A 25309-nucleotide genomic window follows, 5' to 3' on the forward strand; every position below is an offset into this window, starting at 1 on the left:
CTGGAGAAAGTGCAAAAAAGATTTACAAGGATGGTATCAGAACTGAGAGATTACAGCTATCGGGAAAATTTGAACAGGTTGGGGCTTTATGTCCTAATAGAGTCCTACAATGTAGGAGGCATAGCAAAATCATAAACCTGTTTATAAAAAACGAGTTTAGCATTACTTTACACATTGTGCACAGTGGGGTTTATCTGATATATCGGTACTATCAGTTTGTCTTCTCTTTCTGGGCTCTGATTTGCACACAGTCTCTTGTCGGGTCAGCCAGCAGAAAGTGAAATTCCCGTGGCTCGAGGCGACTTGTGATACCGTGTACCATGAAGGTGCGGGAGGATTCAAGATGACTCTTAGAAAGCCAAGAGTCCGCAGCAAGTGACAGAGTCCCGCTGATTAGCTCAGGCACCCTTTGTCCAGCCCAAAACTGAAAGGGGTGGAGTATCAAGAAAACAAGAACAAGGATAGTCACATTACAGGTTTGCTTGTCGCCCATACGCATACAAGTGTACATCATCTTTTTAAATGCAGCAATCGAAAATCAAGCTTTTGCTGTCTGGTTTTCTCTGAGAATCACTCAGTGACCACCATTGAAATGGAGCTATCCGGGTCACTGGGGAATGGGGGGGCGGTGGGGGGTGGTGCTACTGTCGAAATGTAGCTATCCGGGTCACTGGGGAATGGGGGGGGGGCTACTGTCGAAATGGAGCTATCCGGGTCACTGGGGAATGGGGGGGGGGGCTACTGTCGAAATGGAGCTATCCGGGTCACTGGGGAATGGGGGGGCGGTGGGGGGTGGTGCTACTGTCGAAATGTAGCTATCCGGGTCACTGGGGAATGGGGGGGGCTACTGTCGAAATGGAGCTATCGGGGTCACTGGGGAGTGGGGGGGTACTGTCGAAATGGAGCTATCGGGGTCACTGGGGAATGGGGGGGTACTGTCGAAATGGAGCTATCGGGGTCACTGGGGAATGGGGGGTACTGTTGAAATGGAGCTATCGGGGTCACTGGGGAATGGGGGGTTACTGTCGAAATGGAGCTATCGGGGTCACTGGGGAATGGGGGGTACTGTCGAAATGGAGCTATCGGGGTCACTGGGGAATGGGGGGGTACTGTCGAAATGGAGCTATCGGGGTCACTGGGGAATGGGGGGGTACTGTCGAAATGGAGCTATCGGGGTCACTGGGGAATGGGGGGGTACTGTCGAAATGGAGCGATCGGGGTCACTGGGGAATGGGGGGGTACTGTCGAAATGGAGCTATCGGGGTCACTGGGGAATGGGGGGGTACTGTCGAAATGGAGCTATCGGGGTCACTGGGGAATGGGGGGTACTGTCGAAATGGAGCTATCGGGGTCACTGGGGAATGGGGGGTACTGTCGAAATGGAGCTATCAGGGTCACTGGGGAATGGGGGGTACTGTTGAAATGGAGCTATCGGGGTCACTGGGGAATGGGGGCTACTGTCGAAATGGAGCTATCGGGGTCACTGGGGAATGGGGGGGTACTGTCGAAATGGAGCTATCGGGGTCACTGGGGAATGGGGGCTGATGTAAGAAAAAGGAGACTTACCATCAAGTAACTTTAAAGTAAGCTTTAAGTAACTTATAAACACACTATATACAAGAGAGGTCTTTACCATGCCTCTGGTAGAAGCCTCTTACAATACTGAACAGACCAGTATTTATACCAGTCCAACAGGAAGTGACATATGACAGGAAGTGAGGTATGTACACAGTTCATAGTTCATAGTTCATAGTTCACAGGAAGTGATGACATAACTTCCCGGATGTTATCATTTTTATCACATTCTTCCCTCCTGCAGGATTAGGAGGCTGTGGTCTACCTTTTGGTCCGCAGCCGCCGAACAAGGAAGAGTCGCACCCGTTTGGATTCCCGTCGTAGAGGGTCGCTGGTCCGCTTACATGCGGTTGGCCATTGGTCAGAGTCTGTGTGGCCTGGATTGCCCTGTGAAGGGTCGGGGAGATCATGGCTTCGAGTACGAGCCCCAATAGGTTCAAAGTCGGACTGCCTCTGTTGAGAGGGAGGTGCAGAGCTGGTCTGTGGCGGATCAGTACTTTCATGCGCGGTACTGGGAGGGTCGCAACCTTGAGCACGGGGTTCTACCGGCACCAAGCTAGTTGGTGTCCGATCAGGATCCTGGAGAGGGGTACCCGATAGGTCCCAAGAGTTTCCTGGTGAAATGCCATCACCCGATGTCCCACTAGGTCCTGGTGGGCAGGGAGCCAGATCCCGTAATGATACGGTAGATTCTCGGCCGTCGGAATATCGTATGTTTGCATAGGTGGGGTTGGCATCGGTTAGTTCGACCTCATCTACAAGAGGGTCATTTTTAGACGTCCGAACGTATCTTCGGAGTAATACAGGTCCAGGAGTAGTTAGCCATGACGGGAGTGATGTCCCATGAGATGAGCGACGCTGGAATCCAAAGAACCGCTCATGAGGTGTAGTATTTGTGGCTGTAGAAAGCAGGGACCGTATAGAGTGCAATGCATCCGGAAGCACGGTTTCCCATTGCTGGTCTGGTAGGCCCCGAGATCTTAAAGCGAGACGTACGGAATTCCAGATGATACCGTTATACCTCTCTACCTGCCCATTTCCGATGGGATGGTATGGTGTTGTTTTGCTTGTAGCAATTCCCCATTCTGAGAGGTAGTCCTTGAGTTCCCTTGACATAAAGGATGGACCCCGATCTGAGTGAATATAAGCCGGCATGCCACAGAGAGAAAATACCTGCTCAAGGCAGCAGATTACTGTGGACGCCAGCATATTGGAGCAGGGGAAGGCAAACGGAAAACGTGAATATTCGTCGATCATGGTGAGCAAATATGTGTTCCGAGTTGAAGAGGGCACTGGGCCCTTAAAATCGATGCTAAGTCATTGCATCGGTTGGGTTGCATGTATGAGTATACCATCTGAGGGGCGGAAGAACTGAGGTTTTAATTCCGCACAAAGCCGGCATTCTGAGCATATTTTCTTTACATCTCCAGTGGAAAAAGGGAGATTCCGTGATCGTACGAAATGTAGCATGCGCGTAATGCCAGGATGACACAAACCATTGTGGACATCCATGAGAGTGGAGGATGACATAGTGGAGCAGAATGCCCGTGTGAGGGTGTCCGGGGCCACATTCTCCTTGCCAGGCCGATAGAGAATGGTATAACCAAAAGAGGCCAGTTCCATCCTCCAAAGTTGTATTTTATTATTCTTAATTTTGGTTCGTTTTCGATTATCGAGCATGAAGGCGACTGATCGTTGGTCCGTGATCAATGTAAAGTGCTGGCGAGCTAGAAAATGGTTCCACTTCCGTACTGCCTCTATGATGGCTGTGGCTTCTTTCTCAACCGGAGGATAATGTAGCTCAGCACCTTGTAAGGTCCTGGACATAAATGCTACAGGACGACCTTCCTGATTCAGAGTAGCCGAGATCGCCACCTCCGAGGCATCACATTCAACCACGAAAGGGAGATTCTCATCAATGGAGTGAAGAGCCGCTTTCTCCAACTGTTTTTTGAGAAGGTTAAAGGCTGCAACAGCCGCTGTTCCCAGTGGAAATGATCTAGCATGCAGCAAGGGTTGGATTTCGTCCGAAAAATGAGGAATCCATTTAGCGTAGTATGCAAACAGACCGAGAGCCCGACGTAAAGAAGCCGGATTCTTAGGTGACGGGAGCTCTTGGAGCGGGCGAAGTCTTTCTGGGTCTGGCTTAATGATACCATTGCCTACGCAGTAGCCAAGGATGTTGATGGTCGGTTGCGACTCAACAGATTTGGATTCATTCAGGGTCAAATTACGGCGATGGAGGGCATCCCGAAATTTTTGGAGGTTGGAGTCGTGTTCCTGTTGAGCGTGACCTGCAATGGTAATGTTATCAAGATAGGGAAAAGTGTCCCTTAGGTTTTCCTGCTTAACCAGGCCATCCATTGCCCGTTGAAAGACAGCCACTCCATTAGTAACCCCGAATGGGAGGTGACGAAATTGGTACAGCCGTCCATTAGCCTCAAAGGCTGTGTACTGCTTATCTGAGACCTTCAAGGGTAACTGATGATAGGCACTTTTTAAATCGTAAGTTGAGAACACTTTTATTCGGCCAGTTTATTAACCATATCATCAATGTGTGGCAATGGGTAGGCGTCCAAGTCGGTATATTGATTGATGGTTTGCGAATAATCGATGCATAGTCGCTGTTTGTGAGGTTTTAGAGGGTTCTTGACAATGACGACTTGAGCCCGCCAGGGCGACGAACATGGTTCAATGATATCCTCTGCTAGAAGTCGAGAGATTTCAGCCGCAATAAAAGATTGGTCTTCCTGATTAAAGCGCCGCGATTTCGTTATTATCGGTTGGCATTGAGGCGGAATACTGGCAAATAATGAGGGTTCATTAAGTGAAGCTGCTGATAATGCACAAAATGGTAATTTAGATGGTATATTAGAAATAGTAAGTCCGGGTTTGGATCCACCAAACTCAATGGTGAGTTTCTTATGCTGTTTTTGGAAGTCCAGCCCTAAGAGGAGATCACTACATAAGTCTTTGAGCACCGAAAGTCGGGTGGAGGGATACATACGACCATGAAGTGTCATATCAACAACACAAAAGCCGGAGATTCTGGTATTAAGTGATGACTGGGCCATCGCAATTGCCTGGTCCGATGGGAAGACATGTAGTTTCAATTTCGCAACAATCTGTTCCTTAATGAAACTATCAGTACTTCCTGAGTCAATTAAGGCATCTAAGGTATGCCCTTTAATTGAAATTTTTGTGGCTGCCTGAGACAGGTTCTGTGGGCAAGCAGCTGTAATTGGTGTCGTTGCACAGAGAGTGGCTAAAACTCTCGGTGTGCTTCTTCGGGAGAGAGCTCGAGAGGAAGCTTGATAGGTCCTAGCTGGAGCATCTTGATAGGCCCTAATTGGGGCAGTTCGGTAGGCCTTAGCTGGATTGGCCCTCGTAGAGGCCCTTGATAGGCAAACTTTAGCAAAGTGTCCTTTTTTCCCGCAATAACTGCAGATTGCATTGCGAGCAGGGCAGGCTTTCCTAGGGTGAAAAGCATCTCCACAAAAGAAGCATTCCTTCCTAGATTGCCAAGAGGCTGCTAAAGTGGGGTCATCCTCCTCTTCTTCATCAGAATTATCAGAATTAGATTCCCCCATGATAGGGTTCACCTGAGACCGCTTGAATTGTCTGGTTGCAGCTACAGCAGCAGATCGAGATCTGGGCAGCTGATAGAGGTCTGCATTTCTCTTTGCCAAATCCAGTGAACAAGCTAGGTCAAAAGCTTTTTGTAGCTCAAGTGTTTTACTTTCTAGTAGACGCTGGCGTATAAATGGAGAGGCAATCCCGCAGATGAAAGCATCACGAATCATTTCTTGGCGGTACAGCTCAGCTGAGGCTGCCTGAAAGTTACAATCTACGCTGAGCCTGCGAAGTTCTTGCAGGAATTCGTCAATTGATTCCCCTGGCCCTTGTCGGGCTGTGGCCAGTAGATGTCTAGCATAGACCTCATTTGGGGTCTTCGCATACAGTTTCTTAAGTGCCCGAATCACCTCTTCGTAACTATCCCAGTCATCAACATATTCGAACACTTTTGGGGTCACATAATTGACAAGTATCTTCAATTTAGCAGGAGCATCCACTTTACATTCATCCAGAAAATTCTCAAAAGTACGATACCAATGCTTCCATACCCTGCCAGCTGCTGGTGTATTCGGGTCCAAGTCCAGACGAATAGGTCTAAGGATTTTCTCCATGATGGGTGGTTCCCTGGATCCTTAACTTCCGAGTTTGTCTGAAGGTCTAGTATTTGTCAGTGTAAATATTAAGTTACTTAAATTGATGTAAGAAAAAGGAGACTTACCATCAAGTAACTTTAAAGTAAGCTTTAAGTAACTTATAAACACACTATATACAAGAGAGGTCTTTACCATGCCTCTGGTAGAAGCCTCTTACAATACTGAACAGACCAGTATTTATACCAGTCCAACAGGAAGTGACATATGACAGGAAGTGAGGTATGTACACAGTTCATAGTTCATAGTTCATAGTTCACAGGAAGTGATGACATAACTTCCCGGATGTTATCATTTTTATCACAGGGGCTACTGTCGAAATGGAGCTATCGGGGTCACTGGGGAATGGGGGGGTACTGTCGAAATGGAGCTATCGGGGTCACTGGGGGGGGTACTGTCGAAATGGAGCTATCGGGGTCACTGGGGAATGGGGGAGTACTGTCGAAATGGAGCTATCGGGGTCACTGGGGAATGGGGGGGTACTGTCGAAATGGAGCTATCGGGGTCACTGGGGAATGGGGGGGTACTGTCGAAATGGAGCTATCGGGGTCACTGGGGGGGGTACTGTCGAAATGGAGCTATCGGGGTCACTGGGGAATGGGGGAGTACTGTCGAAATGGAGCTATCGGGGTCACTGGGGAATGGGGGGGTACTGTCGAAATGGAGCTATCGGGGTCACTGGGGAATGGGGGGTACTGTTGAAATGGAGCTATCGGGGTCACGGGGGGGTACTGTCAAAATGGAGCTATCGGGGTCACTGGGGAATGGGGGGGTACTGTCGAAATGGAGCTATCGGGGTCACTGGGGAATGGGGGGTACTGTTGAAATGGAGCTATCGGGGTCACGGGGGGGTACTGTCGAAATGGAGCTATCGGGGTCACTGGGGAATGGGGGGTACTGTCGAAATGGAGCTATCGGGGTCACGGGGGGGTACTGTCGAAATGGAGCTATCGGGGTCACTGGGGGGGGTACTGTCGAAATGGAGCTATCGGGGTCACTGGGGAATGGGGGGTACTGTCGAAATGGAGCTATCGGGGTCACTGGGGAATGGGGGGGTACTGTCGAAATGGAGCTATCGGGGTCACGGGGGAATGGGTGACCACCCTACACATGGTGGTAAAATTTCCATTGGGCTTTCCCAATACCCCACTATAACTTGAGCAGAAACCCCAGAGCAACAATGTAGACAGCGGGAGATTGAATGAATCCCGCCCCCGGAAAGTGTACCACACGGCGTCATGAGATATCAGTCGGCCTCCATAGAAATCAGTGAACACAAAAAGAAAACAAATTAATACAACGATACTTAAAGGAACTATGTTCCATAATGGGGGAGTGGCCACTCTATATGCTATGTGTAGAGGAACTGTAAACACCTTCTTTATAAACAGGTCTTTTCTAACATTCTTAGCCAAGAGTTTTTTTTCACACTTGTATTTCAGATCACTCTCATGGGTAAGTCCCAACTCCTCATATCTTTGAGAGTGTCCACACTCTCCTTGCAATCTAGGTAAATTTAAAGTCGGGAAATGAACAAAGTCTTGAAATCAGTACACAAGTGACAACTTGGCTTAACATTTAAAATATGAAAAGAATTTATTATTGAAACAATGAACAAGCGAATAATCTAGCAGTGATAGGATACAATTATATATTTACAGTAGAACATCTTTATGTAACTTAAGTCAATAAAATAATAACAATTAGCACTCTTTACAACTAAACTAAACCTTTGTAGGTAACTTTTTAACCTACAGTATATATTAATTCTCCTGTCTTTCAGGAATACCAACCTGGCAATTGTTCTCAGGCTGTCTCCCCTTTCTTTTTCTGAGATTCCTAAACTGTTCCTACTCATAAGATTTCCAACTGCCAACTAGTCTTATCGAATAGAAGAACCTTTTTTTATATCCCAGAAAAGAGTTGCCGTTACTTCCTAGATTTTGAATACCTGACCTCTCAAATTCAAAAAGAAACAGGAAACTCTCCGTCAAACTCAAACAGAACTAATCATAAAGCCTGGATATATTTGAAGATGGTACATCAAACTATCTCTCAAGCCTGTCATCTGGGAGACAATGAAAGCAAACTTCACAGCATTGCATCAGGATCAGCTTGATGTAGGATTCTGACTTTGCCTGGTTATTAAACAGCCTCAGCACAATGATTGAGTTTTAAAGAGACAGTTACTAAATCAAAACAAAAACATAATTATTGTCTCTCAAAATTACAGTTTGGCTACACACAGTACACAGTGGTAATATTCCCCCTGTATCACTGAACATTTGGTCACTTCCATATCCCTTTTCCCCGTCCCAAACAAAATTATTTTATCTACGTTTTCCCAATATTGCCACTGGGGCCATTTTGGAATGAAGTCTCTAAATATCTGGGTTTAGGCTGCCACTTCCTTTATTCAGCATATCTCCATAGCAACACGCAATTTTATTAAAAAATTCAGACTTAGAAAGTTGCTAAAATGCAGATGCAGCTGCTGGAAAATGTTTAGAGTGACATTCCAGCAAAACTAAAATATTTTAAAAAAATACAAATTATTAATGCTGTACAAACTTTTATAAGATCAGCAACAACAACTTGCATTTATATAGCATCTTTAACATAATAAAATGTCCCAAGGCACTTCACAGGGGCGTTATCAATCAAACTTTGACACCGAGCCACATAAGGAGATATTAGGGCTGATGACCAAAAGTTTGGTCAAAGAGGTAGGTTTAAAGGAGCGTCTTAAAGGAGGAAAGAGAGGTAGAGAGGCGGAGAGGTTTAGGGAGGGAATCCAGAGCTTAGGGCATTGGCAGCTGAAGGCATAGCCGCCAATGGTGGAATGATTAAAAACGGGGATGCGCAAGAGGCCAGAATTAGAGGAGCGCAGATATCTCGGTGGGGTTCTAGGATTGGAGGAGATTACAGAGATAGGGAGGGGCGAGGCCATGGAGAGATTTGAAAACAAGGATGAGAAATTTAAAATCGAGGCGCTGCTTAACTGGGATCCAATGCAGGTCAGCGAGCACAGGCGTGATGGGTGAATGGGAGTTGGTGCGAGTTAGGACACGGGCAGCTGAAGGTCAGCGAGCACAGGCGTGATGGGTGAGCGGGACTTGGTACGAGTTAAGATACAGGCAGCCGAGTTTTGGATGAGCTCAACTTTATGGAGGGTAAAACGTGAGTTGGAATAGTCAAGTCTAGAGGGAACAACGGCATAGATGATGATTTCAGCAGCAGATGAGCTGAGGCAGAGGCGGAGTCGAGTGATGTTACAGAGGTGGAAATAGGTAGTCTTAGTGATGGTGCGGATATGTGGTCGGAAGCTCATCTCGGGGTCAAATATGGCACCAAGGTTGCGAAAAGTCTGGTTCAGCCTCAGACAATTGCCAGGGAGAGGGATGTAGTCGATGTCTGGGAACGGAGTTTGTGGCAGGGACTGAAGACATTGGGAGTGAAATACGATTAAGCTCAAAAATGAACGCAGGGATGGCGATGTGCGATATGCCCATGCCCGTTGAAAGGAGTTCAGGCAGCATGTAAAGTTCGTGCTGCCTGCTACTTTACATGATTGCAATGCACAGCCCACGCTGAACGCGCTGCTGACAGGCTGTGTGCTCAGCAAGGGCCGAAGTTCGCAGTGTTCGAGCGAGGCTAGTTTTAGTTAAAGCTAGCCTGCGCCTCCTAAAAGGTGATGAAAAATGTTAAAAGTGTTTCAGCAGAAACCCAAATGGCTTAACAGGCCAGAGAATGGGCACCCAGGGTCTCAGACTCAGCATTCAAGGCCTTTGTGCAGGGGGTGAACACTCAGCGAGGTCCTCTACCCACAGGGGGCCAGGAGGTCCTCCAGACAGAAGGATGTGAGACTAGATCACCGAGGCAGTCACTGCCAGCAGTGTCATCCTTAGGGCGTGGCTCCAGTGCCCAAAGAAGTTTCATACCTCAGACGAGTGATTAAAGTCAGTGAATGCATCTTCAAAAGCTGTCTCCTACCAACTGCATCAATAGCCTCACACACTGCTCAGTGCACGACCCCCCAATCACTCACCTACCAACAATCTCAACCAAACACGAGGCACACTTCACATTCCTAGCTTCGCCTCACCTCCTTGATGGAATTAGTGCTGGCCATTCTTGGCAGGGGCATAGCTGAACCCGTAGCCAGCAGCAGGGCTGAAAGAATACAAGATTCCGGTATCCTCATACATTATCCTCTTTTTCACATCCCACTTCCCCCTCATCCCACAATCTTTTATGATTTACAAGCTGCACATGGTGTAAGCATGCACCTCTTGCTTTCCCCCCTCCCCTCACGACAACCCTACCCTTGTGCCTTCCTCATTGCAGACACCCAAGAAATCCAGCCTGGCTAGCCAGTGGTTGAGCAAGAAGAGGGGGAGGAGAGTGAAAAAGAAGATGAAACACTGTCACTCAATTTCACACTTCCCAGCCACCAGCTCCTCGAGGTTGTCCTGTAAGACTATCTGCAGTCTCCTGTTGAGTCTGTGTTTTCAATTGCAGTTATAATGAATAACAGGACACAGACTACAGAAGTAAATAAACAGGTCTTTAGTGATTGAGGGTCAGGGCTGAACTGAGATACACTTTGCTCTGCAGGGTTTATATACCGGTGTGGTCACCACCGGTACTACAATGTACAGGAGCCATCAAAAAGTAGTCCATCACCTTAAGGTATCTTCTTAAGGTGGTACAGGTTACATACACTACAATTCCTCCCCTTTTAGCTTAACAGTGTACACCCCAAATTAAACATTACATGGATAACATATATACAATTTACACACAAAACTGTTCAAAGATTCAGTCTCTGAGGAGGCCTCCTGATCCGGGCCGGATAACGCCTTTCAGGGGTCTCTGGTTCTCGTTGCTGGGGTGACTCATCCACTTGATCTCCTATGGATTGAACATCATCATGTATGTTCGAGTCTGAGGTAGATGCTACAGGCTCAATAAATTCTTCAACTGGTGTCTCTGCCGTAGACATGGGGTCGACCCTTGTTCTCGATTCCACAAGTTGGTCAGCATGACGTCGTATTACGTTCTCCCCAACGTCTACCGTGTACATCAAGGGTCCTTGTCGTGCACGAATTGTTCCAGGTTGCCATTTATCATCCCTATAGTCCCTGGCCAACACTGGTTGTCCTATTTCGAAACTACGAGTGGCCTTGTTATTTACATGCTGGAATTGCTTGTTTTCGACTTCCCTTCGCACATTGGGTTTTAACAAATCCAACCGGGACCGCAACCTTCTGTTATAGAACATTATGGCAGGGCTTTGATTTGTCACTGCATGCGTGGCGTTTCGATACACCATCAGGAAATTGTCCACCTTGTGTTGTAGTGGAATATGGTCTTCGCTCATGGCATTTATCGCCTTTTTGAACGTTTGTACAAATCTCTCGGCCAACCCATTGGTAGCCGGATGATATGGGGCAGATGTATAGTGTTTCACCCCATTCTTTTTCATGAATTTCTGGAATTCTTCTGACACGAACTGTGGTCCGTTGTCTGAACATATTTGCTCCGGCAACCCATTCCATGCAAATATGGTTCTTAGAACTGCGATCGTCTTCTCAGAGGTAGTGGTCGACATCTTAATCACTTCTGGCCATTTAGAATGTGCGTCTACTGCTATCAAAAACGTGGAATCCATGAATGGTCCTGCAAAGTCGATATACACACGTTGCCATGAGGCTGAAGGCCATTCCCATGGATGCAGCAGTGCAATTGGAGGTGCATTTTGAACTTTTTGGCACCCTGAGCAGCTTTTAGTCAGATCCTCTATTTGTTTGTCGATACCTGGCCACCACACATAAGCCCTATCAAGGCTTTTCATCTTGACTCCCCCCAGATGACCTTCGTGCAATTCTTTCAGAACTCTCTCTCTTAATTTAGGAGGAATAATCACCCTTGTTCCATACATCAATGTTCCTTGTCATACTGACAGCTGTTCTCGTCTGGCTGAGAATGCTGGTAACAATGGTTCGCCATGTGCTGGCCATCCCTTCACTGTCAAGTCATAGACCCGAGACAGTGTCGGGTCATTTCGGGTCTCTCTCTCAATACCCGCATTGGTGACTGGTAAGCATTCGATGATGGTCGAGTGAAATATCTCGACAGGGTCAACTGCCGGTACCTCTTCCGCTGTAGGTAGTGGCAGGCGCGACAGCCCATCAGCATTACCATGTTGCTTTGTACCTTTGAATTCAATATCATATTGATGTGCCCCTAGGAAAAGGGACCATCTCTGAAGCCTCTGCGCCGTCATTACCGGAACACCCTTCTTAGGGTTGAAAATGGAAACCAACGGCTGGTGATCTGTCAGCAGCGTAAACTTTTGGCCTTGCAGGTAATGGTTAAATTTCTTAACTCCCCACACGAGGCTGAGAGCCTCCCTATCTATCTGAGCATAGTTGCGCTCAGCGGAGGTCAATGATCTGGATGCGAAAGCGACTGGCCTTTCCGAGCCATCTGGAAACTTATGTGAGAGCACTGCCCCGATACCATATGGAGAAGCATCACAAGCTAAGCGAATAGGCAGCGTTGGGTTAAAGTGAGCCAACACTTCCTTAGAGGTGATCAGTGCCTTGCTCTTTTGAAAAGCCCGCTTACAATCATCGCTCCACTTCCATGGTATTCCCATTTGCAAAAGAGTGTTTAGCGGGTGTAATACCGTGGATAAATTTGGAAGAAACTTGTGGTAATAGTTAACCAACCCGAGGAACGACCTCAACTGGGATACATTTTCCGGTGCAGGAGCTTTTACAACAGCTTCAATCTTGTCAGGTGACTTATGGAGCCCCTCCCGGTCAATGACGTGGCCGCAGTATGAAATTCGCTTTTGAAAGAACTCGCATTTCTGGCGATTAACTCTGAGCCCATATTCTTTCAATCTGATGAGCACCTGCTCCAAATTCGCGAGGTGATCCTTATCGTTATCTCCTGTAATCAGGATGTCATCCAGGTAGCATTGTGTGCCTGGAATTCCCTGCAATACCTGCTCCATGGCCCTTTGCCAAATCGCTGGAGCTGATGCCACTCCAAAAACCAGTCTATTATACCGATATAAGCCCTTATGCGTGTTGATCATGAGATACTGACGTGACGCTTCATCAACTTCCATCTGTAGGTATGCCTGCACCAGGTCTATCTTAGTGAAGTGTTTCCCGCCAGACAGCGAAGCGAAGATATCTTCAATCTGCGGAAGCGGATATTGCACCGTGTGAAGAACCGGATTAACAGTGATCTTGAAATCGCCACAGATGCGAACCTTCCCAGGTTCCCCCGGCTTGTTGCTCAACGAACGCTTCATGACAGGAACAATGGGTGTAGCCCATTCGCTCCAGTCCACCTTGGACAGTACCCCTGAACGTTCTAGCCCTTCCAGCTCTGCTTCCACAGCAGGTCGTATCGCATAAAGCACCGGTCTGGCTTTGAAAAATTTTGGGTTTGCATGTTCTTCAACCTTGATGGTTACCGTAATTCCTTTCAGTGTTCCAAGTCCCTGTTGGAACACCTCCTTAGCATCATCTAAGATTTTGGACAGTCATTTAGGTTTGACGTCGTCCTCCTTACAGGCATCTACAGTCAGTGCTTGTATGGAATGCCAGTCCACATTTATTCTCCGGATCCATTCCCGTCCCAGTAGTGGCAGACCTCCATCAGGTAACACATACAAGTACATTTTCTGACTTTCTTTACCATTGTAGACCACGTTTACTTTTATCTTTCCTTTGGGGTATACTATTTGCCCCGTGTATGTTTTCAATACAATCTCCGTATCCCTCAGGGGAATGTGCGAGAATAACCTTTTGTAATCTTGCTTATTCATGACCGTTAATGCCGACCCAGTGTCCAATTCCATCTTCACTTGGACTCCTGCTATCCGAAGCATGACCCAGATAGTTTGGTGGTCTGCTGTGTTACCCACATTATGTATTTTCAGACAACCCAGTTGCTTACTGCTGGAGTCTGAATCCGTCTTCTGTTCACCCGAACTGTTCTCTGTCACCTTGTGTACTTTTTTGTACTTCTGCGGTGACTTTTTGCTGCTGGTCTTCTTTCCGGACTGGCATACTCTCGCTATGTGACCAAGTTTGCCACATTGCCTGCATTCTTTATCTTTGAACCAGCACTGGTTCTGGTCATGCGTTGTCCTTCCACAACGATAGCACTTTACTGTGCCCAATGCCATTTCATTGGTGCTGAATTCCAATGGCCTTTGCTGTATCTCTGCAGCGCCCCATGCTGCTGCCTCGTGGGATGCTGCAATGCTGAAAGCTTTGTCCAGCGTAAGGTCCTTTTCCTCTAGCAGTCGCTTCTGGGTTCCTTCCCTTAGCAGCCCACACACAAACTTATCTCTCAGTGCGTCTGCTAGTCCTGTTCCGAACTGGCAGTACTTTGATAACTTGCGCAGTTCTGTTAGGAATTAAGCGTTGCTTTCTTCTTTAAGTTGAATTCTTTTGTAGAATTTAAATCGTTCCGCTATCAGCAGCGGCGTGGGGTTTAAATGTTCCTGCAGGATAGTAACAATATCCGCGAAACTCTTCCCTACCGGTTTGTCTGGTGTTACAAGGTTCCTTAATAACCCGTATGTCTTCGCACCCATTGAGTTTAATAGGGTTAGTGCTTTCTTATCATCCGGTACCTCATTCATTGTACAGTAAACTTCGATGCGTTCCACATAAGTGGCCCAATCTTCCACATCGATATCAAAAGCGGTGATGTTTCCCGTTTTTGGCATCCTTGCTGAGTTTCACCTTTCCCTTCGGATATTATATATATTTTTTTTCTATTTAAGATGGCGGCTTTTCCCGCGCTTGGCGGCTTTTCCCGCGCTTGTCTTCTTCCCCGCCGACTCAAAATGGCGATTCCCGCGCTGTTGCCGTCCACGCCTCCCAGCGGTCCTTTATTTTCCCCTGCACTGCTGCCCTTGTTCCCCGCCGCTCCCGCGGTCCTTGTGGCCATAAACGCTTTTCTGGCTGCTGCGCGTCTCTGCCCCGATTGCAGTCCGGCCCCTGAAACCAGCTGCGGTCGTGTTCTCCGCCCTTTTCGTCGTTTTCCCTCCCCTTCTCCCACTGACAACTCGGCCGACTTCCCCCCCGTGCCGCTCGATCGGGCTTACCCGCCGCTGTCGTCGAAGGGATGCTCACTGATGTTTGACTTCGTGGCCAGAAGCCAACCCGGGTTCCCGATGGCCTCCCGTGCGATGCAGTGCTCAGCAGGATGTTGAGGGCGGATGCCCTTGTTCGACGCCCGTTTCTGAGGATGAAGCTTCCTTTGATGCAAAACTGCCGCTAGGTAAGATCAGACTCGTCGCCACTGTTGAGTCTGTGTTTTCAAATGCAGTTATACTGAATAACAGGACACAGACTACAGAAGTAAGTAAACAGGTCTTTCGTGATTGAGGGTCAGGGCTGAACTGAGGTACACTTTGCTCCGCAGGGTTTATATACCGGTGTGGTCACCACCGGTACTACAATGTACAGGAGCCATCAAAAAGTAGTCCATCACCTTAAGGTATCCTCTTAAGGTGGTACAGGTTACATACACTACATCTCCCACACTGGAAGTCAGCAGCCTTCCACCAGCCATGCTGCAGCCATTGAGGTAGCACTGCGTAGGAGCACTAGGATAGGCAAAGGCACATGCAAGGCAGTCACTAAGGTAATGCACAAGGGTGATTAGTTGATTTTTTGATGTAATATTGGATGCATATATCGATAAAGTTAGATTGGAAAGTTTGCTTTGTGATGGCTTTTATTTCAGCATTGTGGCCAAGAGGACGCTGTGATGGTCATTAACAAAGGGAAGGATTCAATCCCTGATATTAGGCCATATAGGAGCTGTCTGAGATGCCTCCTCCTCTTCCGCTTCCTCCTCTTCCGCTTCCTCCTCTTCCGCTACCTCCTCTTCCGCTACCTTCTCTTCCGCTACCTTCTCCTCCCTCTGCGGGCTGCTTGTCCCCTTTGCTGCCTCTGCTCCATCTCCATGTTATGCTGCAGCCCAAGGAGGACTGGGAGCAAGTGGTGGCCTTCCTTTAAGAGCCAAAGCCTTGGAAACATCCAGCACTCCCTGCATGCTTTAACAACTTTTTAAATGTCTTACACCAAGCCACTACTCAAATAAACCGTACAGGAACCAGTACAAAAACAAAAATCCAAACTTACCTGAAAGTTGTATGTGTCCCTTTAAGTAGCACTGGTGGGAGATCCGTCATGCAGCTGAATGCACATTCAGCTGTGTGTGCTTTGGAGAGGGAAGTACATTCAAGTGGCGACGTCCAAAATAGCAGGTTGTGCGTCAAATCAGCACTGCACGCTGATTGACGTCACGATCTGCCTCATTACCATTTTTCTAGCGCGTGCAGGCAATGGCCGCGATGCCGACCTGCCCAAAATGGCGGGTCACGCCAGAAGTGAGCGGAAGTGAGGCGGCCGCCGTTTTTTTGATGAAACTGGCCTGAACAGCCGGCACTAAGGTGCAGAATTTCATGGCCAATGTCTTTGGTCGTCCCAATATTTAGTTGGAGGAAATTTCTACTCATCCAGTACTGGATGTCAGACAAACAAATTTAGAGACATAGGAGGGGTCGAAAGAGGTGGTGGTGAGGTAAAGCTGGGTGTCGTCAGCATACATGTGGAAACTGACGCTGTGTTTTCGGATGATGTTGCCGAGGGGCAGCATGTAGATGAGAAATAGGAGGGGGCCAAGAATATCCCCTTGGGGAACACCGGAGGTAACGGTGCGCAAGTGGAATGAGAAGCCATTGCAGGTGTTAAATCCCAAAACTCCCTGTTCTCTGCTCAATATAAAAATGGAGTCAATTCGTAGCTTATACTTTTCACTCATATTGATCATGGTCAATGGAGGCCAGCTGGTTTACCAATTATTTTCCATATTAAATGGATAGAGCTGGGTCTGATTCATTGGGCTGGATTTTCAATGGGCAGTGGAGGCGTGATTGGAGATGTGAGGGGGGTTAAAATCGCGAAAATTGGCGGGCGGGACCCCCCTGCCTGGTTCCTGACTCCGAGCAACTTTAACTCAGTCGTGTCTAATGGTCCCGACTCCGTCCCACCTCCAACAGGCGGGATAGGTTGTTAAGGCCCTTAACAAGCACTAAATAGCCTCTATAATCCTATTTTGAAAGGCCCTTGCAAATTTAACTCTTTTCCCACGTGAAACATGCCTGGTAGGAAACACGATGGTGAAACCTGGCGGGAGCACTGTTGGATTGCTGACTATCAGCTGCAGGTCAACCATTAAAGAGGAGATTTGATCAGCCATCATTTGCAGGTGGCAGGACTTTGTTTTCTCAGGTTTGGGGCAACTTGCAGGAGGCTTAACCACACCTGTGGAAGTTTGGAGCCTGACACCCAACTCCAGTGTGGCCTCCTGGGAAACCCCTCTCACCACCTTCACTGAGCACTTCCTCAACTGAGGCAAATACCAGAAGCATGGGAGCCATTTATTTCCTTCCCTTCTGGGCATTAGATGAGCTCGAGCACCAGCCGCAGAACCAGCAGAACCAGGAACAACAACAGCACCAACAGCAGCAGCAGCAACAGGAGCACCATGCTGCTGCTCACCCACCTGAAGCTGCACAGGCCAGAAGGGGCCAGCGCTTGGATACCCCCACAAACAGGGTCTACAGACACAGGATCAGCTACCTCAACATGTCTGACCAGCAGTGCCAAAGGCGGCTCCGACTTTCGCGAGAGGTAGTGAGTGACATCTGCGCAATGCTGCAACAATACCTGCAGCCCAGAGGACCAGATGGACAACCCTTACCAGTGGCCGTCAAAGTCACCACCGCACTCAACTTTTTTGCCTCAGACTCATTCCAGGGATCAGCAGCAGACATCAGCGGCATCTCCCAGGCGGCCGCACACACTTGCATCACGCAGGTAACCGATGCCCTCTTTGCCATCGCGCACAATCACATCCATTTCACCAAGGATTGAGCAAGTGTCACGGCGCGAGCGGTTGGATTAGCTAATCTGGCAGGCTTTCCAAGGGTGCAGGGCATCGTTGACTGCACACATGTGGCCCTTAAGGCACCCCATTGCAATCCAGGTATTTTTGTCAACCGCAAGGGCTTCCACTCCCTTAATGTTCAGCTGGTGTGTGACAACAAGAAGGAAATTTTACATGTTTGTGCCAAGTACCCTGGCAATTGCCATGACTCCTTCATACTGCGCCAGTCTAGTGTGCCTCCGCTATTCAGTCCACCAGACCAATTTAACGGATGGTTACTTGGAGACAAGGGCTATCCCCTGAGGACGTAGCTAATGATGCCATTGAGGAGCCCATCCAATGAAGTTGAGGAGAGCTACAACTCCAGCCACATGTCCACCAGAGCCATAGTCGAGCAAACCATCGGTTTGCTGAAGATGCGCTTCAGATGCCTTGATAGATCAGGTGGAGCCCTGCAGTACACAGCAGCCAGGGTCTCCAGAATCATCGTGGTTTTCTGTGCACTTCACAACATGGCACAGCGTCGTGGCTTGCAGATTCCTGAGGACCAAGTGGCTCCTCACATACCCTCCTCAGATGAGGAGGAGGAGGAGGAGCAGGAGTGCGAAAACGCACATTCTGCAGAGGCCCATCAACCAGCAGCAGCATTACGCAAGAACATTGCTGCACGGGATGCAAGGAACGCACTCATCTTGGCCAGATTTGCCTAGCCTAGCCAATCAAGCACCTTTGCCTCGCAGCTTCTTGCCTGAGCATTGACAATGGCCAAGACCCTGCTGATTCCTAGCTATTTGACCAGCATACTGACAGTTGTAAGTAATCCTAAGCCCTCAATGTGAAAGTCCCATTTGCAAAATGGCACACGCCACAACTGCAACAGTTGCCACCAGAATTTTTATGTATAAGAGCCAACTGATGGCATTTTTACAATAAACACAACATTTCACCCAAGTGACTACACTTGTGACTGTGCAGAATTTTTCTCTTATGCATGCTGGTGGTGCCTCCCCTGTGGCTTCAGCAGATGTGGAGGCCCCTTGCTCACTTTGCTGCTGCTCCTGTCTCGACACCTTTGGCGGGCGTCCTCTGGGGTTGCAAGCCTGTGAGGGCTCGTCAACAGTCTGCTGCTCCTGTGGCTGTGCAGGGGTTGAGACGCCAATCTCACTTGGTTGTGGACTCTGGTGGGGCTCTGACCGAGGTCTCTGCAGTGGCATGGAAGTGTGAGCGCTTGGAGAGGAGCCCCCACTTCCTTGATGTCTGCCACTAACTTCCCTCTCATGGGTCAGGTCCCCCTCAGCGCCTGCAAGTGGCTGGAGAGCACCTTGCTGCACATCAGGGGGGCCATGGGGACTCGTATCTGCAATGGCAGTCCTACTCAGAAGGACTTCCATGAAGGCCTGGTTTCTCACTTCAATAGATGACCATCGCTCCTCCAGAGATGTTATTCTATTATGAACACTCACCATGTTTTCAGCACTCTGGCGACTTATCTCCTCCATGGCTGAAGTCATCCTCTCGTCTACTGTTGCCATCCATTTGAGGGAGGTTGCTATCCTTTTGGGGGCAAGGTACAGGTAGACTATCCTTTTTCCGAAAACCTCAGGACCAGCCGTGTTTCGGTTTTCGGAGAATTTCGGATTTTGGAAGGTGGGTCGGCGGGGGTCAGCGGGGGGTCGTGCGCACGACCCCCCGCTGACCCCCCCGCGGACCCCCGCCGGCCCCGATACCCCCGCCGAGCCCCCCGCGGACCCCCGCCGGCCCCGACCCCCGCCGACCCCCCGCGGCCCCCCGCTGACCCCGACCCCCGCCGACCCCCGCCGGCCCCGACCCCCGCCGACCCCCCCGCCGACCCCCCCGCGGACCCCCGCCAGCCCCGACCCCCGCCGACCCCCCCGCGGACCCCCGCCGGCGCCGACCCCCGCCGACACCCCCACGGACCCCCGCCGACCCCGACCCCCGCCGACTTACGGTCGGGGTCGGGGGGGGTCCGCGGGGGTCGGGGCCGGCGGGGGTCGGCGGGGGGGTCAGCGGGGGGTCGTGCGCACGACTTACGCTGACGCTCAGCGTAAGTCGGCGGGGGTCGGGGTCGGCGGGGGTCCGCGGGGGTCGGGGCCGGCGGGGGTCGGCGGGGGGGTCGGCGGGGGTCGGGGCCGGCGGGGGTCCGCGGAGGTCCGCGGGGGGTCGTGCGCATGACTTACGCTGACCCTCTGCTCAGCGTAAGTCGTGCACACGACTTACGCTGAACGAAAAAACCTTCGGTTTTTAGAGGGTTTCGGTTTTCGGAAGTTCGGATAAAGGGTAGTCTACCTGTATTGACTTGGAAAGAGAACTGGTTGGCAGACAGAAAGCAAAGAGTTGGAATAAACGGCTCTTTTTCCGAGTGGCAGGCAGTGACTAGTGGGGTACCGCTGGGATCGGTCCTTGGGCCCCAGCTATTCACAATATATATTAATGATGATCTGGACGAGGGAACTAGATGTAATATCTCCAAGTTTGCAGACGACACAAAGCTGGGTTGGCGTGTGTGCTGTGAGGAGGATGCCGAGAAACTCCAGTATGATTTGGACAGGTTGGGTGATTGGGCAGAAGCATGGCAGATGCAATATAACGTGGATAAATGCGAGGTTATCCACTTTGGTGTCAAAAACAGGAAGGCAGATTATTATCTGAATGGCAATAGATTGGGAGAAGGGGAAGTGCAACGAGACCTGGGTGTCCTTGTGCACCAGTCGCTGAAAGTAAGCATGCAGGTGCAGCAGGCGGTTAAGAAGGCAAATGGTATGTTGGCCTTCGTAGCGAGAGGGTTTGAGTACAGGAACAAGGGTATCTTGCTGCAGTTGTACAGGGCCTTGGTGAGACCACATCTTGAGTATTGTGTGCAGTTTTGGTCGCCTTATCTGAGGAAGGATGTTCTTGCCATGGAAGGAGTGCAGCGAAGATTCACCAGGCTGATTCCTGGGATGGCAGGAATGACGTACGAGGAGAGATTAGGTCGATTGGGCTTGTACTCGCTGGAGTTTAGAAGAATGAGTGGGGATCTCATCGAAACTTATAAAATTCTAACAGGACTAGACAGACTAAATGCTGGAAGGATGTTCCCGATGGTCGGGGAGTCCAGAACCAGGGGTCACAGTCTAAGGATAAGGGGTAAGCCATTTAGGACAGAGATGAGGAGGAATTTCTTCACCCAGAGAGTGGTGAACCTGTGGAATTCTCTACCAAAGAAGGCAGTAGAGGCCAATTCATTAAATATATTCAAGAAGGAGTTGGATATATTTCTTAAGGCTAAAGGGATCAAGGAATATGGAGAGAAGGGAGGGACAGGGTACTGAATTTGGATGATCAGCCATGATCTCATTGAATGGCGGAGCAGGCTCGAGGGGCCGAATGGCCTACTCCTGCTCCTACCTTCTATGTTTCTATGTTTCCGTCGTGATGCGTTCATGTGCCAATGACTCCACAAAGGCTCTGCTCATGGTCGCTATGGACTCCTCCATTCGCTCCACACTTGCAGCGACCCTGGAGACAAAACCTGCCAGAGACTCCTGCATCTGTTCCTGGAGTTTCAGCACCGCTGATCTTATGGATGGACCCAGAGGCAGAGGGTCGACATGCAGCTGAGCCGAGCTGGCAGAGTCCTGCGCCCTCTGACTAGGACTCTCCGCTACTGTCCCTGTCTCCACAATCTGCTGATGCTCACTTGTGAGCTGTGATACACCAGGTGACAACACTACTCTATGTCCCGAAGGTCCCACCGAGGTGTGAGTGTCTGTGCTGGTGCTGGGTGCACTGAATTCTGGTCACGCTGCGCCCTGAGGTTGCAGCTTCCTCTGAGGAGTCTGGCTGCTCAGCCTGTTCTTCCTGGCTAGTGGGGACGGATGCTTGCGATGGTCCTGTGGGGGAGTAAAGGAAAGAGTCAGAGATGTGATGCCAAGGTTACATGCACATTGCATATTGCAGATGCTCATTATTCCATCTGTTAGAGCTTCAAAATCATTATCAGTGACTCATGCAATGCCAATGAGAGAGATGGGAAACTTTTCTGTCACCAGCTTGCTGTGTTTCACCCGTCTGTCCATCCCCGACTTGCGCATCCTCCTCTACTCCCACGATTTCCAGGACTGCCTCCTCCCAGGGGGTCAGGTGATCTATTGAGGCTGTCCCTCCTCCTGTCCTCGCTCGCTCTCTTTTGTTGTGAGCTCCCTTTTCCTGCAATGAGGGAGACAAGTGGAGGTTGAGTGAGAATGAAGGAGTGAGTGTAGAGATTCCATAGCATCGATACTTAGAAGGACACAAAGATGGAGTGAGGTGGCAAGACCAAGGGCCCTCCCTGTGTGTTGTCAGTTGTATGCATAGAATCACAGTGATAGGGAGTGTGAGGGCTGCATAGTCGAATAGTTATGTGAATGTGACCATAGAGCGAAAGGGAATGGGTAAGGGTGCATGGATGTCAGTGTCAAGTGGGATGTGGAGGAAGAGATTGCTGAAGCTGAGTGCTGGTGAGGAAAGGCAATGGGGATCAGATTGAGGGTGATGGGAAAATCATACTCACTTTTCCAGTGCGGAGAAGGTCATGAAATCTCTTGCGGCACTATATCCAGGTTCTGCGGGTGACTCCCAAGGAGTTGACCTCCTCAGCCACCTGCATCCACACTGCCTTGGTCTGTTTGGGAGGCCTCTTCCTCCCTGTAGAAGGGAAGAGCACCTCCCTGTTGGCTGTAGCCCCATCTACTAATGCCTGCAGGGCCACCTCGTCAAAACGAGGAGCTGATCTGGGTCTCCTGCTAGTCATCTTTCCTGCAGGTCTCTCACACTCCGCAAGCAAAAAGCTTGGCAGTCTGCAGAAGAAGCAAGGCTTGCTGTCGACCTCAAATGCAGCAGCAATGATGACATCATCGGAGGCGACTTTCAGTCAGGAGAAACCCATTTGTCAAGGGTTCCCACATGTTGGAAATCAATTAGACAATTAAGTTAAAATTGCATCAATCTCCCACATCCATTTAGATTCGGGTGGATAACACGAAATGCAGATAACACGACACCATCCCGCACCTGAGTTAAAATCCAGCCCATTGTCTCTAATCCTTGGCTGCCATGAAGCCCTCTCTACCTTCGACGTTCACCATCCTCCCACAGCTTTAGCCCTCCTTCACCTGCACCCGCTACACTCCACCACGCACCCCCCCACCCCACCTCCAACTCCAGGATCCCAGTTGAGAAGTGAGCAAATAAAACTACATACCAGTGTGTGGCTGGGGGAAGGATCAACTGTCGGACAGCCCCAGGGGCTGAATCAAGATCAAAAAGAAATGGAGCATGTACCATACTAGCCCCAATGTCTCGTAAAAAGAGTTTAGGTCAATAGAAAGAGCCACCAGATTGCGCAATCAACCCAACCTAAGGCTGAAAATTTCATTCAGAATGAGCATATTTAATGTCCCGTTTACTCTCAATGGGATGGATTCTAAGGAGGAGAGTGGGTTGACTCCGAGGAGGCCTTCAATGGCAGGGCCTGATTTGCATGCAAGGCCTCGATTTCCCGCCTGCAGCCAACCAGATTGAGAGACTGGCTGGCTGTGGGCGGGTAGGCCTGTGGCACTAGGCCGCACAGAGGAGAAAGGGAGGGATCGGGGGTCAGCCTGGGCTGTTAAAAGGGTGGGGGGAGGGGGATGTCAACCAGAGATCGGGCCGAGCCATTAAAAGGATCGGAGGGGTTGGGGGGGGGGTTGGCCAAGGATCAGGCTGAGCTGTTAAAAGGATCGGGGGGAGGGGGTCATCCAGAGATCGGGGATCGGGCCAGGCCGTTAAAAGGATCAAGGTGGGGGGGCTCGGGCAGACGATCGGGGGTTGGGGGGGCAGCGGTGGGGAGAGGATTGTACTGGATGATTGGGGTGCTGAAGGGAAGATCGTGGCTGGTCACCCGAGGATCGTGGCGAGCCTCAGGATCATCATGGGGGGAATGCGATCAGAGGCCTCATGAGGGGGTCTCTGATCGCGGGGGCTGGGTTAGGCAGGGACCATGGATCCAGGAGATAGGTATAAAGACACTTACCTCCTGGATCCAGCAGTCCCCACCTTGCTGAAATTGCCAGGTTTTACAAATTGTGTAAAACCCGTCCACATGCAGTTAAAAACAAAATGGAGTTTAAAAAATATAATATTAAAATTGACACCCCAACTCCTGGGAGCGGGTTGGCTACCCACAACCCCCCGCCCCCCCCCCCCACCCCCGCCGACCCACCTCCGTTAAAATTGGAAGTGGGCAGTTTGGAGACGGGTTCAGGCGGGAATCCGATTTTTAACAATTTAACTGCCCCCATGCCCCCAAACCACCTGGTTTTTTTGGTTAAAATTCCCGCCAATATGTCCATAAATTCAGCAAAATTCAACCTGCAGTGAAGCTATGAAGACTCTGGGCAACATACACCCACACACTAAACATTTGCACCAACGTTAATACTCACTGTTTTCACACCATTTGCCTGTATACCCAGCCAGACAGGCACACTTATAATTAACTGGTCCAAGCTGGAGACACATTCCATCATGTAAGCAAGGGGACGAGGAGCATGCTGAAAAAAACAAAAGAGACAGGCACAGGTTTCAGTTTCCATTACACTCAGTTCTGTGGCTCAGCTGCTCTAGTTAGGGGACATGTTATACCGCAAATGGGATTCGAAGACTGATTTCCTGACTGTGTGCATGGAGTCCTATTTAACCCTGAGCAGAGCTTCCGACCCTATATTCTCTCCATCACTAAGACCGCTTACTTCCACCTCCGTAATATCACCCATCTCTACTCCTGCCTGAGCTAATCTCCTGCTGGAACTCTCCTGCATGCTTTAGTTACCTCCAGACTGGACTACTCCTGGCCGGCCTCCCATCTTCAACCCGCCATAAACTTGAGTTCATCCAAAACTCTGCTGCCCGTGTCCTAACTCGCTCCAAGTCCCGTTGATCCATCACCCATGTGCTCGCTGACCTACATTGGCTCATGATCCGACACTGCCTCGATTGTATAATTCTCATCCTTACATGGCCTCACGCCCCCCTATCTCTGCAGCCCTACAACCCTCCAAGAACTCTGCGTTCCTCTAATTCTGGCCTCCAGAGCATACCCCTCTTCCTTCACCCCACCATTGGCGGCCTTGCCTTCAGCCATCTACGGCCTAAATCTCTGGAATTACATCCCTAAACCTACCCACCTCTCTCTCCTTCTTTAAGATGCTCCTTAAAACCTAACTCTTTGACCAAGCTTTCGCTGACCTTTCCTAATAACTCCTCATGTGGCTCATGTCAATTATTTTTTATCTGATTACGCTCCTGTGAAGCACCATGGGACATTTTACTACATTAAAGGCACTATATCAAGGCAATTTATTGTTTTCCATAAACGGGGGGTAATAACGTCTGCGATCGTCCATGGCCAGGGTCTCCACGCATAGAACCAGCTTCCATGTTGGCTACGGTAGGGGGCATTGTTATTATTTAAAAAAATTTTTTTTTAA

General features: G+C 49.6%; 1 protein-coding gene across 1 annotated transcript in view; it reads right to left on the reverse strand.

The window, feature by feature from the left end:
• Positions 1–25309, reverse strand: part of LOC147106581 (inactive serine protease PAMR1-like) — a 275461-nt gene that overhangs the window by 68847 nt on the left and 181305 nt on the right. The window contains exon 6 of the mRNA XM_086007553.1: positions 24266–24373. Coding sequence (XP_085863679.1) covers positions 24266–24373 — 108 coding nt within the window. The remainder of the gene's footprint in view (positions 1–24265; positions 24374–25309) is intronic.

The sequence above is a fragment of the Somniosus microcephalus genome, chromosome 15 (assembly GCF_052327205.1).
Source record: "Somniosus microcephalus isolate GS21.2 chromosome 15, FLI_Smic_1.0, whole genome shotgun sequence".
Lineage (NCBI taxonomy): Eukaryota > Metazoa > Chordata > Chondrichthyes > Squaliformes > Somniosidae > Somniosus > Somniosus microcephalus.